The sequence below is a fragment of the Eleutherodactylus coqui genome, chromosome 3 (genome assembly GCF_035609145.1).
Source record: "Eleutherodactylus coqui strain aEleCoq1 chromosome 3, aEleCoq1.hap1, whole genome shotgun sequence".
Lineage (NCBI taxonomy): Eukaryota > Metazoa > Chordata > Amphibia > Anura > Eleutherodactylidae > Eleutherodactylus > Eleutherodactylus coqui.
This window is the reverse complement of record NC_089839.1, coordinates 64035105-64052108: the sequence shown is the minus strand read 5'-3', so window position 1 is coordinate 64052108 and position 17004 is coordinate 64035105. Positions and strand designations below refer to the sequence as shown.

The 17004-nt window shown below is 43.7% G+C and overlaps 1 protein-coding gene, 1 non-coding gene and 1 pseudogene across 3 annotated transcripts in view; all 3 read left to right on the top strand.

The window, feature by feature from the left end:
* The window catches only part of GPCPD1 (glycerophosphocholine phosphodiesterase 1), an 80972-nt gene extending 72006 nt beyond the window's left edge, over positions 1 to 8966 (top strand). For both annotated transcript variants that reach the window (XM_066595669.1, XM_066595667.1), the window contains exon 20: positions 6127 to 8966. In XM_066595669.1, the coding sequence (XP_066451766.1) occupies positions 6127 to 6325 (199 nt within the window). In that variant the 3' untranslated portion in view covers positions 6326 to 8966. The remainder of the gene's footprint in view (positions 1 to 6126) is intronic.
* Positions 8967 to 9821: 855 nt separating this feature from the next.
* On the top strand, positions 9822 to 9937 carry LOC136622630 (U5 spliceosomal RNA). The gene has a single exon (XR_010791836.1). It is a non-coding gene; the product is annotated as a U5 spliceosomal RNA (small nuclear RNA).
* Positions 9938 to 10245: 308 nt separating this feature from the next.
* LOC136622644 (U5 spliceosomal RNA) lies at positions 10246 to 10375 on the top strand (annotated as a pseudogene).
* Positions 10376 to 17004: the final 6629 nt, after the last annotated feature.

Below are 17004 nucleotides of genomic sequence, written 5' to 3'. Positions count from 1 at the left end.
TACTCGTGGCCGAGGACCCATCTTACCCATCCGGGTCTTCTTTTTTTTCTCTACTGCGGAAGTTTTGGCTGATGCACATGCGCAGTAGAGGTTCTTTTTTTCTTTTCTTGGTGTCACCCCTCAAACTCCTGCTTTCCCGCATAATCCACAACCCAACCGCAATGACTTCAGTGGGAACCGCACTTAAATGGAATATGCTGCGATTTGATTTCCGCACCCAAATGTCTGCAAATTAAATCTGCATGCTTTATTTCAGTTGCAGTACCCATGTTTTCCTATGGGCGGCTTGAACTGCGGATTATATGCGTGGGTGCCCCACGTGGATTCCTCAATTCAAATCCATATGTGGACTTTGAGCGTTAAGGCGAGATGATGCCCTTCACAAAACGGAATGTAAGACGTGCAGATTCAATGCTGCCAGATCTGTGGCAGAAAAAGCGCACCGTGTGATTGCATCATAAAGACATTTGCGCATCTTGCCATTCTCTTATATCTTACATTACGGACTTTGTTTATGTAGCAAATGGAGCGTTCCGAAAAATGTCCATTACGAGTAACTGAATTGTCACATTTTCCTGGCTTGTCCTGCCAGAGGTAAAATACAGTTCACATCTGCAGAACTGTTACTGGCAACCCTGCAGAATGGAGTTGGGTCACACTGACCTGTAAAAGCAGCAGCTCTGCTAATATCGGAGTACCGGAGCATTGCAAGTATCTTTAAAGTGTCAGTAATGTTAGATCAGCTTATGATGGAGGTGGCGGAAGAACAAATAGTGTTAAGTCTAATGAGGTAAAACCTACAGTGCATTATAACCAACGTCGCGAGTAAATGTATGTTCATTATACTTCTGTTATATGTCCTATTTACAGTCACAGAACTAAGCAGTACAGATAACATTAAGCTTAGGTCATTGGAAATGATACAAAATGAAAGATTTAGTTCCTTATTTTAGGAAGAGTGTAACACATTCAATATTTCGCAACTAGTTAAAAAAAACCATTTCGCAACTAGTTAAAAAAAACCATTTATTTATCTGAGGTCCTTCATACATAGCTGAGATGCAGGTCTATCTGCCATGCATCATTAATTAGACAGGTAAACGGCTAACTTATGTAATTAACCCCTACGTGAAGAATCCTGTTTGCACCTCAGTAACGGAGCCAATTTTTGGAAATCTGATGTGTCCCTTTAACATAGAATAACTCCGTAAAGGTTTTGCATATCCAAGTGATTCTGAATGTTTTCTGCCACATATTGTACTTCATTTAGGTGGTAAAAATAGACCGATAGAATGTGTGTATTTATTTAAAGTGACAAAATAGGGAAAATTTTGAAAAGTTGTTGTTCACATTTTAAACTGTAATATCTCAAATATGTGCAAATATGCTGTACAAATTTTTAAAAAGATATTTCAATCTGTTTACTTTATTCTAGACGCACGTTTGCTAAATGGTTAAAAAACATTAACGTTTTTCAAACGTACAAATTTAACATTACTTACCAACATTTTGAGGAACACTTTGTTTTCCTACACCAAACCAAGATTGCAAAGACTCATAGGTGTCACAATGATAGATACCCCCACAAATGACCCCATTTTAAAAACTACACCCCTTCATGTATTAAGTCAGGCATGTCAGGAGTATTTTGACTCCACAGTTTTTTTGTTTTTTTTTAGGAGTTAATTGAATTTCGAGGAGAAAAAATAAAATTTCATATTTTTGCTATTATGTCATTTTTAAAGACAGGATTATATTCTATAGTGCACATGAAAATGAGAATTTGCACCCCAAAACGAATACCCTTGTTTTTGTGCTCAGAAACATGCCCATTGTGGCCCTAATCTTATGTCCGTATGCACAATGGGGCCTAAAATGAAAGGAGTAGTCGGTGGTTTTCAGAACAGACATTTTGCTTAAAGGCGATTTAGTCCTCATTGCCCACTGGTAGAGCCCTTGAGCATCCAAAACGATAGAGGACCCCCACAAATGACCTAATTTTAAAAACTAGATCCCTTTACTAATTCATCTAGTAGTGTACTGCATATTTTGACCCCACAGTTTTTGAATGAATTTAAGAAAAGCAGAAGGAAAAAAGTCAATTAAAATTTTTTTTTGTCAATTGTATTATTTTAAAAACAGATTTTTTTTCTACAGCACACATAAGAATGAAGACTTTCACCCCAAAATGGATCCCCCTCTTTGTCCCATGTTTAGAAATATACCCATTGTGGCCCTAATCTTATGTTTGTATGCACAATGGGGTCTTGTCTACCTTTAGTAGCTGGGAGCAAAGAGATTTTACACTTCCATCGCCCTCCCCAGCTTCTGCTCTTACTCACACCCTTTTGCCGACAGACGCATGCACCAGAGTTGGGGAAAGGTCCGCGGATAAAGATCCCATCGAGCATTGCCAGAGGCCTTAAGTAATTTCGCCTCCACTCATGAATCAGATCCATGAGGGGAGGTGAACCTAAACTTCTTACACTTTTTTTTATACTTTACATGATTATTATCCATTGGATAACAGTGATCATGTGACCAGGAACCGCATACAGTGGCTCCTGGCGATTTTCTTAATGCTCTCGGCTATACATGCAAGCCTGGAGCAGAGAGATTTTAAATCTCCCGGGGTGTGAGCCCTTCTGTGCACGTGCCCAACGTTTCCGTTGGGCACACAGGACTATGCAGGGTCCTGGAAAGACCAGATCGCTGCAGGACATCGCAGAGGATGGGGATGAGTATTTTCACCTCCCCTCATGGATCCAATTCATGAGGGGAGCTGAAACTTTAACTTTCTTTTTACTTTTTTTCGTGAGATTGCATTCCCTGGTGACATCTCCTGGGAGGAGATTATAAATGTTTAGTGACTATCCGGTCTTCTGCACATGTGTTGCCGTTTATCCTTTGGTCCTTCTGCAATTGGTGATCCCCCTAAAATGCCAAGCTGATAACCCTTAAAACTTGGACAGCGGCATTTAAATACCATGACCAATTTTCAGGGGGGTCCCGTAGGCCCCCTATGATGAGATTGCAGGTAGCCGTGCGAGTGTCATTGCAGCTGGGGCCTTCTGAAAGGCCTCAGGGCTGTCATGGCAGAATGTCTATCAAGCCATACCTGTGGCGGGACTAGATAGAAAGCAATAGGCCCAATGTCCACGGGCGGATTTTAATTCCGGAATCCGCACCTATTTGCCGCCCATAGAAATAAATGGAGCTTCCGCGATTGATTTTTAGGTCTGTGGATTTGATTTTATGGTATTTATTTGCTGTCCATTGAAGTCTATGGGAATCGCGGATCCACAGCGATCCGCAAATACACTTAAATGCATTTGTGGATCTGCTGTGGATTTGAAGGTTAGAAGTAATTAGGGAGGTGGGGAAAAGGCTTGGAAGGGGTTTGGTTTCTTTTCCCATTTTCTTCTTCATTTAATTTCCACGCGTTCATCCGCAATTCAAATCCGCGTTCATCCGCGTACACAGAATCCACGACCACCCACAATGATTAAAAAATCATTTTTAACACGATCCGCAGTGCACCCGCTGCGGATCTGAAGCTTGGATCCGCAGCAGGTGCACTGCGGATGCACTGTGTGCCGTGAACATCAGGCCTTTCATCATACTGCAGGAGCGATCAAAGCATCGCAAGTTGTTGCCCCCTCTGGGGACTAAGAAAAAAATATTAAAATAGATCAATGAAGTTTTACTATTTATTGAAATAAAAATAATGAAAGTTTAAAAAGAAACCCCTTTTTGCTATATTTATAATAGAATCTAAATAATAAAAAAATCATACATATTTGGTATCGCTGTGTCCGTAAAAGTCCAATCTATCAAAGTAATGCGTTATTTACCCCGCACGATGAACGTCATCAGAAAAAAAAAGAGTGCCAGAAATGCCCCCCCCCCCCTTTTTTTTTTGGTCACCCTATCTCCAAGAAAAAATGCAATAAAATGTATCAAAAAGTCGTATGTATTCCAAAATGGTACCAATAGACGATGTCCTCCAAAAAATGAGCCTCGCACAACTATATCGATGGAAAAATTAAAAGACTATGCCTGTAAGACGAAAATAGAGATGGAGGGGAGCTGCTACCGTTAAAAATTTCCTTCTTTATTGAATAAAATAAAGCATACAGCTCACAAGTGCACGCTGAACACGTTTCGGCAAACGCCTGTAAGACAATGGCGGCAGACAGTTAAAATGTTTTAAAAAATTAACTCTTTGACAAAAAAATAAAAGTAGTACAACAAAAAAACTGTTTCCTATCTTAATAATCGTACTGACCCATAGAAGAAAGTCACCATGTCGTTTTTGTTGCAGTGTGTACGCCGTAGAAACAAGACCCCTCCCAAAGATGGTGGTATTGCTGTGTTTTTTTTGTTTTGTTTTGTTTTTTTCCATTTTACTCCACTTAGAATTATTTTTATTTTGTTTGTTTTTTTTGTACATTTAAATACTACCATTTGAAAAAATACAACTCGTCCCACAAAAAACAAGCCCCCATACAGCTATATCCATGTTAAAATAGGAGTTAAGTTTTTTTTTTTAAAAGGTGGGAGGAGAAAAAAAGGGCTATGTTTAAAAAAAAATCTGTGCTGTGCATGACCCGACGGCTCGCCGTGTGAACCATCTACAGTACAGAAGAGAAGATGAAATGACAGGTATGTGCGAATGCCGGCCGGGCACAGGGTCTGATTCCACTGCGGGCTCCCGCATGTGGAATCCGACCCGGTGATGTGTAGCTGGCCTTGGATGCAAAATCCAGATGGTGGTTTTTGCTGTTTAATGGAAGTGATATCTCTGGTGATTGCACTGAGACTAAAGTTTAATTACAGTAGCAGATCTGAAGTAGTCTTGGACCCCCTCCTCATTGGTTCAGGCTGCAGTCTTAGCAGTGAACTTTTTTCCCCCGCACTTTGAACTGAAGGGTTTGTTTTTTAAAGAGTCGCTCCAAAAAAGAAAAACCAGTTTGCCTGATTTTTAAAGCTGGTGGGGGAGCGAACATGCTTCACGTGGCAACTGTGCTCAGAGCAGCCTCTGCTTTACTATCATAGGCCTCATATATTCTTACTTTTGTTTTTTATGTTCCTTTTTCTTTGTTTTCTGTAAAAGAGGGTTTCATGTCCTTTACTCAGATGCGTTTCGCTGTATTCTGCTCCGTTCTGCCATGGTTTGTCTCCTGCTTGGCTTTCCTTCGCTGTGGCATGTGTGTCTGAGCTGCCGGTAATGACTGTAGTGTTGTGTGCATGGTCACACAGTCCCCAATCACTACGGATTAGGATCTAATTACCACTGCTATTAATTAATTTGATTGAAGACTATTAGAGTGTCATGTCTCTTGTGGGGAAGGTATACGTATCATGTAGTAATTGTCAAACCTGGTCTGACTTGTAAGGCTCTGTTCACGTCTTGTTTGAGCCGCCTTTCAGACATATTCAGCGGATGCATTCCGTAATGTGTATCTCTGACAGAAAGCATACATTGCGATATGTCAGTCATTGGCCCCAATGTTTAAGGCGCTCGTACAGTAATAACCTATTCTTAGGATAGAACATCAGTAGTAAATTGGTGGGGGTCCGCCACATGGGAAACTTGCCAATCGTCAGTCTGTACACTGAATGGATTTCTGCGGGAAGCAAACGCCTCGGTTTCCACTGCAGTGGCCAGGCTTGGTTTGAAGGTCAAGTTGCCCTTGAAATTAATAAGAACTTGGCCTGTAATACAATACCTGACCACTGCAAAGAGAACAGAGCTGTCTACTTTCTGCAGTAATAGGTCTAATGCATGAATACACCAGCCCAGCTCTCTGGCACGCATCCCTGTTGACAGACCGCAGACTATCTATTCTTGATGAGCTATCCTAAGAATGGGCCATCAATTACAAGTGAGCACCCCCTTTAAAGCAAAAAAACTGAACATAGGAGCTTTTCTGATGCATGCGTTAAATACATACAAAAAAACCTAAGATGTGAACGTAACCTAAGAAAGAATGGCTGTGACCCTCTACATAAGCATTATGATTGGATTATTACTGCATACTGCGGGCTGCACGGTAAATCCTGCCATGTAGCGGAGCCCGGGGTCCATAGTCTCCATTCATCTGAATGTATGTTTTCTTACAGGATCTACGACTGGAACCCAGAACAACCAAACATATTCAAAGTTGAACAAATGGAGCGTCTTAAAAAGGAATTGCCTGCTGAAATGCTCCGCAACTGTCTCTGTCCGCCGGTCAACGACTACATGTGTAATGGAGCGAACTGTACAAGCGACGACATCCACATGGAAATCAACGGTGTGGCGAACCACCATCCGGCTTAAGTTCTCGCACGCTTTCCACGAGCATCTCAGGGCTGCATCATCACATCGTTCTAGCAAAGCAATAGCGAAGCCATTCGGTCGTTCCATTAAACACGTCTCAATCCCTCTTAGTTTTTTTTTTTTCCTGGCCAGATCTAGTTGTCATTCCAGTATACAAATCAAATGCAAGACCCGCCATCCGTGCAAGTAACGTCCTGGTCTTGAGGTTCTTTGTAGATACCAAGTGTGATATTACTACATGTAACCATAGTACCTCAGGAGAGAAGGTTTTTGCACTTTTTTTTTTTCCCCTTCAGGTGCAATATTCCTTATCCGCACGGCTGTAACCAGCGTGCACATTGATCCCCGTACTGTATCCAATTATTTCTGGCCATTGATTACCTCAGTTGCAGACTTTTGCACGGCTCAATGCAGTGGTATGATACAAATGTGTTATTGCACTACGGCTTGTGTTTTGTTTTCTAATAGGTTTCTGGTGTCACCAAGCTATTGTAACTTAGTAGTATAGACTCATTAGTAAGTTTTGTCTGTGCCTGCTTGTATTCTGCAGGGCCAGATAAGCGGGCTACCGTAGGCCTTAGCTGTTCACAAAGCACTTCTGAGCTGCCCGTATGCTTTCATAGCAGATAGTAACATCCTAATGTTAATAGTCCAGCTGCTAACAGATTTGCAGGGAGAAAAGCAGAACAATAGATAAGGGTAGAATTAAAAAAATGCTTCCTGCTGATTCTAATGGCACCACATAATAATTCATGGTGCTGACACACTTTTACAAGGCGTATGTCTTGTATGCACATATATATTTGGAAGTGTGTTGGTTGATTATCTCCATAAGAAATGATCGGCAAGCTATAGAAATTGCCTAGTGGATCAGCAGTCTCCTGAAGAGTTGATGGTAAGCATGTCCACCATGAAGTGTTCTCGCATCCGCTGCAGCTCTTCTATATTATTGTACATTTATAGCACCTGTGGAATGTAGCTTTGACTTTAGCACAAGCCCTCTTTTAATGTAAGCCTAGACTGAAAAACTGATTCATGCACTTCTTAGGTACATTTTAAGTAAATGGTAGCATTTCTGGGAACACATAACACCATGGAGTTATGCATACGCCTATACAATGGAGTTGACCGTTTGCAATGTAGGAAGCTTTTTCACTTTGTGTGCTGATCCCCGTGACAAATGGTACGTCTGCCATACCGATGCATTCTGGTTCACGTTACAAACTGGCCATATCCATTAGACAAACATGGCCCCCCTCCATGTCTGCAGCCTCACCGTGCACTAATGTCTGAGTGTGCCTTTTGTGCATCAATACCAAATACCCTACACCTGGTATTTGTACTGGGTAGAATGTAAGCGAGCGCTTTCTCAGTGGTGTGGAAGAGTTGCAGCACATGAAGCATATGGCGAAGCTCGCACTGCTGCGGTGTGTGCACTCGGCTTTTTTTCTACTGGGGCTGCCATCTGAATCGCCAGAAATCCGAATGGAACCGAGCAAAATACTGTTTTGGAAATCTGCTCATCCTGCTGGAAAAACATGATAGATGTCCTAATCTCATCCAATTCTTTGCCTTTCCGAGTCCTGCTGCTGCAACAACAATGTATCTGTCAGCAGAGACATATATGACCGATGCAGCCAATCAGTGATTAGCTTTAATCTCTGTCATCACTGCTGCAGCAGGGGACCGCACACTATAGGAACGGGATCAGCGGTGGTGAAGGCTGTGCAGATTTTTTTTTTTTTTTTTTTTATGTATTTTGCCTAGATAACCCCTTTTAATTAGTCAGTTGTAAGTTTGAAAACTTTGCTGTTTACTAATTAATTGTTACTTTCGGGTTCTATCTGAATATAGTTTTCGGGAATTAAAATGGAGCCCCAAGGCTAAGTGTACACCCTAGGACAGTGGAAATCCAGCCTGATGTGTACAGAATGGCTTCTATTCTGACAGGTCTCCATTGTTCTTATAGCCAGTACACTAAGACTCCTGTTATAGCAGATGCCCTGATGCCAATGGGAACAGAATAGTTCTTCTCTCCCATAAAAAAAAGAACCGTTTGTTAAAGCATTTGCATGTTTTTTTTAATTGCCAACACACACCAAGTGCCAATAGCTATGCGAAAATCTATTAACAGTTGGACAGAGGTGTAATCTTTCTGCACTGCGCAAAAATAAAGACTGCAAGCATAAATTGACAATATAATGTATTCGCTGCTTTGTCATCCCTTCTTGTGCTTCCACATAAGTCTTAGAGGGGAATGTGTTCACAGATATAAAACTTTGCCAATGTGGAGAGACCCTGCCGTCTCTGAGTGGGTGATAAGCGCCCTCTAGTGAGCGATCAAGTATGATTTTGAGTGTTTCTGTGCTAATTTGTAAAGGAAAATAAAATGGCCTCTACTTGTGTGTAAACTTTATTACTTGACCAATGAGATCCATGTGCTCTGTCATTCCAGGAATAGCCAGTTGATCCCAATTATTCAGGGGTGATCCTGATATGTTAGTCTTGTGGATAGGCCACATCCCTGTTATTTATTTCAGAATCCCTAACGTGTCTGTCCGCATGCCTGCTGGTTTTCTTTCTTTGTTGTGGGTTGTTGTTAGTTTTCACTTTCTACGCAATAAAGTGTTTTCACTCTGAATTGTTCATTTTCTTTTTTTGTGTTATGAAAAATGTCTCTGCAGTGGCTATTTTTTTCCGTGATGTAGTCTCCTGGCCCATTGTGCTTACAATCTAAAGTTATTTGTGATGTATTACACTGTACACCTACACTCCTCAACATAGACCACGAGGAGGCATAGACATTGTAACACCAAGAAGGAAAAGTCCTAAGGTTATGTAAATCAAGGGGGTTTTAAAGTATGCAAATTCTCAAGAACCTAGCTCTGATCTATGCCATGTGGGAGGGTCTTAAATGGAATCCGATGAAAAGCTTTTTTTTTTTTTTAGTTTTTGCGACATAAAAACCTCCTTTTTCCTCAACTGAGAGTTTTCACCTCTTGTTGCAATCTGACAGGGACCGAATCCTTGAACTGAGAGACTTTGGTTTATCACTCCGGCATATCGTTACACGCATAGGCCAAGATGTCAGCACTGTTAAATGTTGCGTGCCCCAGTGGTTGGGAGAAGAACTATGAACCCGAATAACAGGAAAAAAAAGTGCACAAAAGGGAATCCAGAGATTTAGAAAATCTTCCTTTTTCTGGTGAAAAAAAGTGAGGTTTTGGATTGCGTTAACTCGTCCTGAATTGGGGCCTTATTTGCATACTGCAGAAGTGAAGAATCCTGGGAAAGATGTCATCCTGGCTGACTGTGCACAATCACACAAGCAGCCAAGATCCCGTCAACAGTTCCTAACCAGGGGCCTCGTTTGCATACTGCGGAAGTGACGGACCCTGGCTGGTTGTGCACAATTTCTTGTCTTTGCGGATCGTCTCCCTGGGCTAAGAGAGCGCTGCAGCCGTGACGGCGGGAGCGGAGGAAGCCCTTGCCCAGTATGCTCTGGTTTCTCTTCAGAGCGTATAAATCTTTTGCCTTTTACTAAAGATTTCCGTGGAGAGGAGCAACACGAGTTTAGTAGCAATATTTCTACGCTACGCTTTCGCCGGGGCTTCCTTTTTCTGGTGCAAAAAAGAGAGAGTGGGGTTTTGGATTGTGTTAACTGGTCCTGAATGGGGGCCTCCTTCGCATACTGCAGAAGTGAAGAATCCTGGGAAAGATGTCATCCTGGCTGATTGTGCACAATCACACAAGCAGCCAAGATCCCGTCAACAGTTCCTGAATGGAGGCCTCGTTTGCATACTGTGGAAGTGAAGGACCCTGGCTGGTTGTGCACAATTTCTTGTCTTTGCGGGTCGTCTCCCTGGGCTAAGAGAGCGCTGCAGCCGTGACGGCGGGAGCGGAGGAAGCCCTTTCCCAGTATGCTCTGGTTTCTCTTCAGAACGTATAAATCTTTCGCCTTTTACTAAAGATTTCCGTGGAGAGCAGCAACACTGAGTGCCCCCCCCCCCCCCCTAACAATTGTTACTTCGGACAGACCCTCATTAGTAAGCCACACCTTAGCTAAACACCACACTACCTCCAACTAAGCACAAGCACTGCCTGCGAGACACACCCCTGCCTCTTCTGGGTTACATGCTGCCCAACCCCCCCCCCCCCCGCACGACCCAGTGTCCACAGCGCACACCAAAGTGTCCCTGCGCAGCCTTCAGCTGCCCTCATGCCACACGCTGGCCTCATAGCCACACCACCCTCATGTCTATTTATAAGTGCGTCTGCCATGAGGAGGAAACGGAGGCACACACTGCAGAGGGTTGGCAGGGTCAGGCAGCGACCCTGTTTAAAAGGGGTGGGGCGGTAACCCACAATGCTGTACAGAAGCACTAAGAAATCCAATCTTGTGCCACCTCCGTCAGGAGCTGCAAACATGGGCATAGCAATGGGGAATCCATGTGCCACACAGTATTCATTCTGTCAAGATGTCGCATAGCTCAATCCACACTGCAAGGGGAAAGCCATCTGCGCTCTGCCCCCATACGGAAGTCAGTCAGTGCTTTTGTACCAGACAGGTCAAATACTGCAATGGGAACTAAGTTTGCATTAACAGCATAGGTGGGTCCTAGGAAACCCAAGACATAAACAAAAATTGATCTGATCGGCCAAACATGGCAGACTTGCACCGCGCCCACGGCATAGGCCTCGGCCCACAGATTCAGCAATCCTAGGCAGGAAGCGGACTTTCACTGCACCCAGGACATAAGCCTCTGCACAAACCCTCAGCAATCGCGTGCCTACAGCGGACTCCAATGCTAGCGTAGCTGTGCACGTCTCATTAGCGCTGTATTGCTCCTGTAGTTTGTCCCAATGCAGTGCCCCAGATAGTAGAGCTAACGTCAGATTAAATACAGGTGGGCTTCGGCCCACACTGCATGCCCCAGTCAGACTGGGGTTCTTTATAAGTAGACACAGGCAGGTACAACTCCGTGTGGACCGACAGCATGGCTGGGTCCCAGGAAGCCACTGGTGTTACATAAATAAATCCCCCTGAATTGCCCAGCAGGTGGGCTTCGGCCCACACTGCATGCCCCAGTCTGACCGGGGTTTTTAATACATAGACACAGGCAGGTACAAATCCCTAATGTGAAGTCCGTGTGGACCCAAAGCATGGGTGGCTCCCTGGAACCCACCGGCGGTACATAAATAAATCCCATTGCAGTGCCCTGGACAGCAGAGCTAACGTCAGATTAAATACAGGTGGGCTTCGGCCCACACTGCATGCCCCAGTCAGACTGGGGTTCTTTATAAGTAGGGACGGGCTGCATCTTAATGGGGAGGGTGCAGCTGTGCCGGGGAAAAAGATGGCTAGAAGGCTGGAGCAGTGTTTAAACTAGGGACTGGGGGGAGGGCAAACTGATAAATAGTGGGGTAGCCAGTGTAGCTAGCGACCTGCGTTAAAGAAATGGGAATGGGGGTCGAGTGCGGGGGGGGGGGGGGGGGTTAGTACAGTTAGAAATGTGAGGTCAGCCAATAGTACGAATAGCAACAAAACGAATTTAAAAAACAAAAATAACGATATCAATTGTATGACCACAAAGTCTGATTGGTAAAGTGGGTGAGCTTGAAGCAAGAATGACTGATGAGAGTTATGATATAGTTGGAATAATGGAAACATGGCTTGATGATAAGTGCGATTGGGCGGCGAATTTACAGGGGTACAATTTCTTCAGAAGAGACCGAAGGAACCAGAAAGGGGGAGGGGTATGTCTTACGTCAAATCGAACTTAAATCCGAGACTACGGGAGGACATAGGTGTTGGAGACGAACAGGTGGAATCTCTGTGGGTAGAAATACAGGGAAGAAAAAAATAACAAAATCCTGATAGGGGTCTTCTATAGACCACCAAAAGCAACAGAAGAAACTGAAACCTTACTACTAAGGCAGATGGAAGAGGTGTCAAACCGCAACGAAGTAATTATAATGGGGGACTTTAATTATCCAGATATAATATGGGAAAATGAGACCTGCAAATCTCACAAGGGTGATAAGTTCTTGAGATTAATTAAAGATAATTACCTGAACCAACTAGTGCAGGAACCAACAAGAGGGAGGGCCATTCTGGACCTAGTACTAACTAACAAACCGGACCGAATAAAGGGGGTACAGGTTGAGGGGCACTTGGGGAACAGTGACCACAATATAATCAGCTTCCAGCTGTCATTCAATAAGAAGCCTTATCAGGGAGCGACAAACAAACTAAACTTTAGTAAAGCAAAATTTGATGAGCTTAGAACTACTATCGGTAACATGAAATGGGACAACATCCTCAAAAATATCAGTACAGAGGACAAATGGGAGGAGTTCAAAAGGATCCTAATCACCTCATGTGAGCAGTTCATTCCCTTTAAAAATAAAAGAATCTCAACTAAAAGGAAACCAATGTGGCTCGACAAGACGGTAAGAGGGGCAATAAACGAAAAAAAAAGAAAGCGTTCAAACTACTAAAGCAAGAAGGCAGCGAAGAAGCGCTAAAATCGTACAGGGAAAAAAACAAAATATGCAAAGATACGATCAAAATTGCTAAGGAGGAGGCGGAAAGAGTGATCGCTAAAGAGAGCAAAAACAACCCCAAACTATTTTTCGACTATATTAACAGCAAAAGGATTTGCAGGGAGAGCACTGGCCCTTTAACAAATAATGCAGGAGGAATCATTGAAGATGATGGAGGGAAGGCAAATCTATTAAATAGTTTCTTTTCAAGCGTATTCACAAACGAAAAGGAAATGCCACACGAGATGCAGGGGAATAAAATAAACCCCTCGCAAAATATGTCATACCTAACGCAGGAGGAAGTGCGGAACAGGTTAAAGAAGATTAAAATCGATAAATCGCCAGGCCCAGATGGAATACACCCAAGGATACTAAGGGAACTAAGTGATGAGTTAGCTAGGCCGCTATACCTAATATTTCTAGACACTATCAAGACCGGTGTTGTACCATTGGATTGGCGCATTGCCAACGTGGTTCCAATTTATAAAAAGGGGACCAAAAGTGAGCCTGGTAACTACAGGCTGGTAAGTCTCACCTCAGTAACGGGAAAAATTTTCGAGGGGATTCTGAGAGACGCCATCGATGAGCACTTCAAGGAGAACAAGGGAATAACTCCTCACCAGCATGGATTCATGAAGGGTCGTTCATGTCAGACAAATCTGATCAGTTTCTATGATGAAGTAAGCTCTAAGCTGGACCTGGGAGAGTCTATTGATCTCGTATATCTGGACTTCTCTAAAGCGTTTGACACCGTGCCACATAATAGGCTAATATACAAAATGAGACAGCTCGGATTGGGTGAAAACGTGTGTAATTGGGTTAAAAATTGGCTCAATGATAGAAAGCAGAGAGTGGTAATAAATGGTTCATACTCTGATTGGGCCACAATCACTAGTGGGGTGCCACAGGGTTCAGTATTGGGCCCCATTCTGTTCAATATATTTATCAATGACCTGATAGAGGGGCTGCACAGTAAAATATCAATATTTGCAGATGACACAAAATTATACAATATAATTAATGCAATGGAGGACAAGGTACAGCTACAAAAAGACCTAGATAAGCTGGGGGCTTGGGCAGAAAAATGACAAATGAAGTTCAATGTTGATAAATGTAAGGTTATGCACATGGGCAGCAAGAATGGATGTTACCGATATTCACTTAATGGGGTACCGCTAGGGAAAAGCGAAATGGAAAAAGACCTGGGGATACTAGTGGATTGTAGACTACACTGGAGTAACCAATGCCAGTCAGCTGCTGCAAAGGCAAATAAAGTTTTGGGATGCATTAAAAGAGGTATAGGGGCGAAGGACGAGAACATTATCCTTCCATTATATAAGGCATTTGTCAGGCCTCACATGGAATACTGCGTACAGTTCTGGTCACCGGTGCTCAGGAAAGATGTTATGGTATTGGAGGGGGTTCAAAGAAGTGCAACTAAACTAATACATGGAATGACGGGACTGGAATACCCAGAGAGGCTATCAAAATTGGGATTATTTACTCTAGAAAAAAGAAGGTTAAGAGGCGACCAAATAACCATGTATAAGTACATGAGGGGACAATACAAGGATCTCTCCCAGGATCTGTTTACACCCAGGATTGCAACGGTAACGAGAGGACATCCGCTACGATTAGAGGAAAGCAGGTTTCATCACCAACACAGAAAGGGATTCTTTACTGTAAGAGCAGTTAGACTGTGGAACTCTCTGCCTGAGGACGTAGTGATGGCAAAATCCTTAGAGGAGTTTAAAAGGATATTATAGGCTATAAATCTAAGGTTATTTGTTAATCCGGGTATACAGGCAGATAGGAACTATTAGGGGTTGATCCAGGGAACAGTCTGATTGCCATTAGGGAGTCGGGAAGGAATTTTTTTCCCCAAAAGGGCTATTTGGCTTCTGCTTTTGGTTTTTTTTTGCCTTCCTCTGGATCAACAAAACAGGAGGCTAGACAGGCTGGACTAGATGGACATTGTCTTCATTCAGCCTTACGAACTATGTTACTATGACACAGGCAGGTACAACTCTGTGTGGACCGACAGCATGGCTGGGTCCCAGGAAGCCACCGGCGTTACATAAATAAATCCCATTGCATTGCCCAGCACAGCTGAGGTAACGTCAGATTAAATGCAGGTGGGCTTCGGCCCACACTGCATGCCCCAGTCTGACCGGGGTTTTTAATACATAGATACAGGCAGGTACAAATCCCTAATGTGAAGTCCGTGTGGACCCAAAGCATGGGTGGCTCCCTGGAACCCATCGGCGGTACATAAACAAATCCCATTGCAGTGCCCTGGACAGGAGAGCTAACGTCAGATTAAATACAGGTGGGCTTACCTTAACAGTAACCGTGTTGGTGGGAAAGTGGTCGCGACTGCGGACCTAGTAGCGCGGTTTTATTTAGTTGGTTTTCGGAATGTGGCCAGGATTAAGTGGGCCGTGGTGGGGGGGCTCTCTTATTGTGTTGTTAAAGGTGAAATTCTTGGACTGCCACCAGACGGACCAATGCAAAGGCATTTGCCAAGAATGTTTTCATTGTTGGAGGAGGAGAAGGGAGATGTTTTTGAGGCAGTACGTGTCCTCTCCACGTGTCCGTGGTTACATGCACCTTAACAGTAACCGCGTTGGTGGGAAATGGCCTCGTTGCCATCATGTCTTTGGGAAGCCTCCGTTTCCACACCCCAGTGACAACGCATTAGCAGCGGTATAGGCAGAGCCCAGAATTAGTAACATTTCAGCGGTACCATTAGGGACAGGCCCCCAATAACATTTCAGTAGCAACAGTATAGTCAGACCCCAGTAACATTTCAGAAGTGCAGACAGACCCCAGTCACATTTCATGGGCAGCAGTGCAGACAGACCCCAGTAACATTTCATTGGCAGCAGTGCAGACAGACCCCAGTCACATTTCATTGGCAGCAGTGCAGACAGACCCCAGTCACATTTCATTGGCAGCAGTGCAGACAGACCCCAGTGACATTTCATTGGCAGCAGTGCAGACAGACCCCAGTCACATTTCATTGGCAGCAGTGCAGACAGACCCCAGTGACATTTCATTGGCAGCAGTGCAGACAGACCCCAGTAACATTTCATTGGCAGCATTAGGGACAGGCCCCAGTAATATTTCAGTAGCAACAGTATAGACAGACCCCTGTAACATTTCAGTTCGAGCAGTGCAGACAGACCCCAGTAACATTTCATTGGCAGCAGTGAAGACAGACCCCAGTAACATTTCAGTAGCAACAGTATAGACAGACCCCAGTAAAACTTCAGTTCCAGAAGTGCAGATGGACCCCAGTGACATTTCATTGGCAGTAGTGCAGACAGACCCCAGTAACATTTCATTGGCAACAGTGCAGACAGACCCCAGTAACATTACTGTAGAAGCAGTATGGGCAAAGCAGCAGATTCACATTTCCCTGGCAGCAGTGTAGGGAGAGCACAGCATTTGTAACATTTCAGTAGCAGCAGTATAGACAGGCCCCAGTAACATTTTCGTCAAAGCAGTATGGGCAAAGCAGCAGATAAACATTTCCCTGGCAGCAGTGTAGGGAGAGCATAGTATTTGTAACATTTCAGTAGTAGCAGTATAGACAGGCCCCAGTAACATTTACATAGAAGCAGTATGGGCAGAGCCCACTATTTGTTACATTTCTGTTATAGCAGTATAGACAGGCCCCAGTAACATTTTCGTCAAAGCAGTATGGGCAAAGCAGCAGATAAACATTTCCCTGGCAGCAGTGTAGGGAGAGCATAGTATTTGTAACATTTCAGTAGTAGCAGTATAGACAGGCCCCAGTAACATTTACGTAGAAGCAGTATGGGCAGAGCCCACTATTTGTTACATTTCTGTTATAGCAGTATAGACACGCCCCAGTAACATTTCCGTTGAAGCATTATGGGCAGAGCCCAGTATTAGTTGAATTACAGTAGTAACAGTATACACCAAGCAAGGTAAAATTTCAGGAGCAGAAGTACCGGCAGACCGAAGTAACATTTCTGTTGCAGAAGTCTAATCAGACCCCTCAAGCGTTACAGTGGCAGAAGTATAGGTAGGCAGAACAGAGTTACATTTCTGTAGCACAAGTGTAGGCCAACCCCAGACACAGTGGTGTACCATGAGTGCAGGCG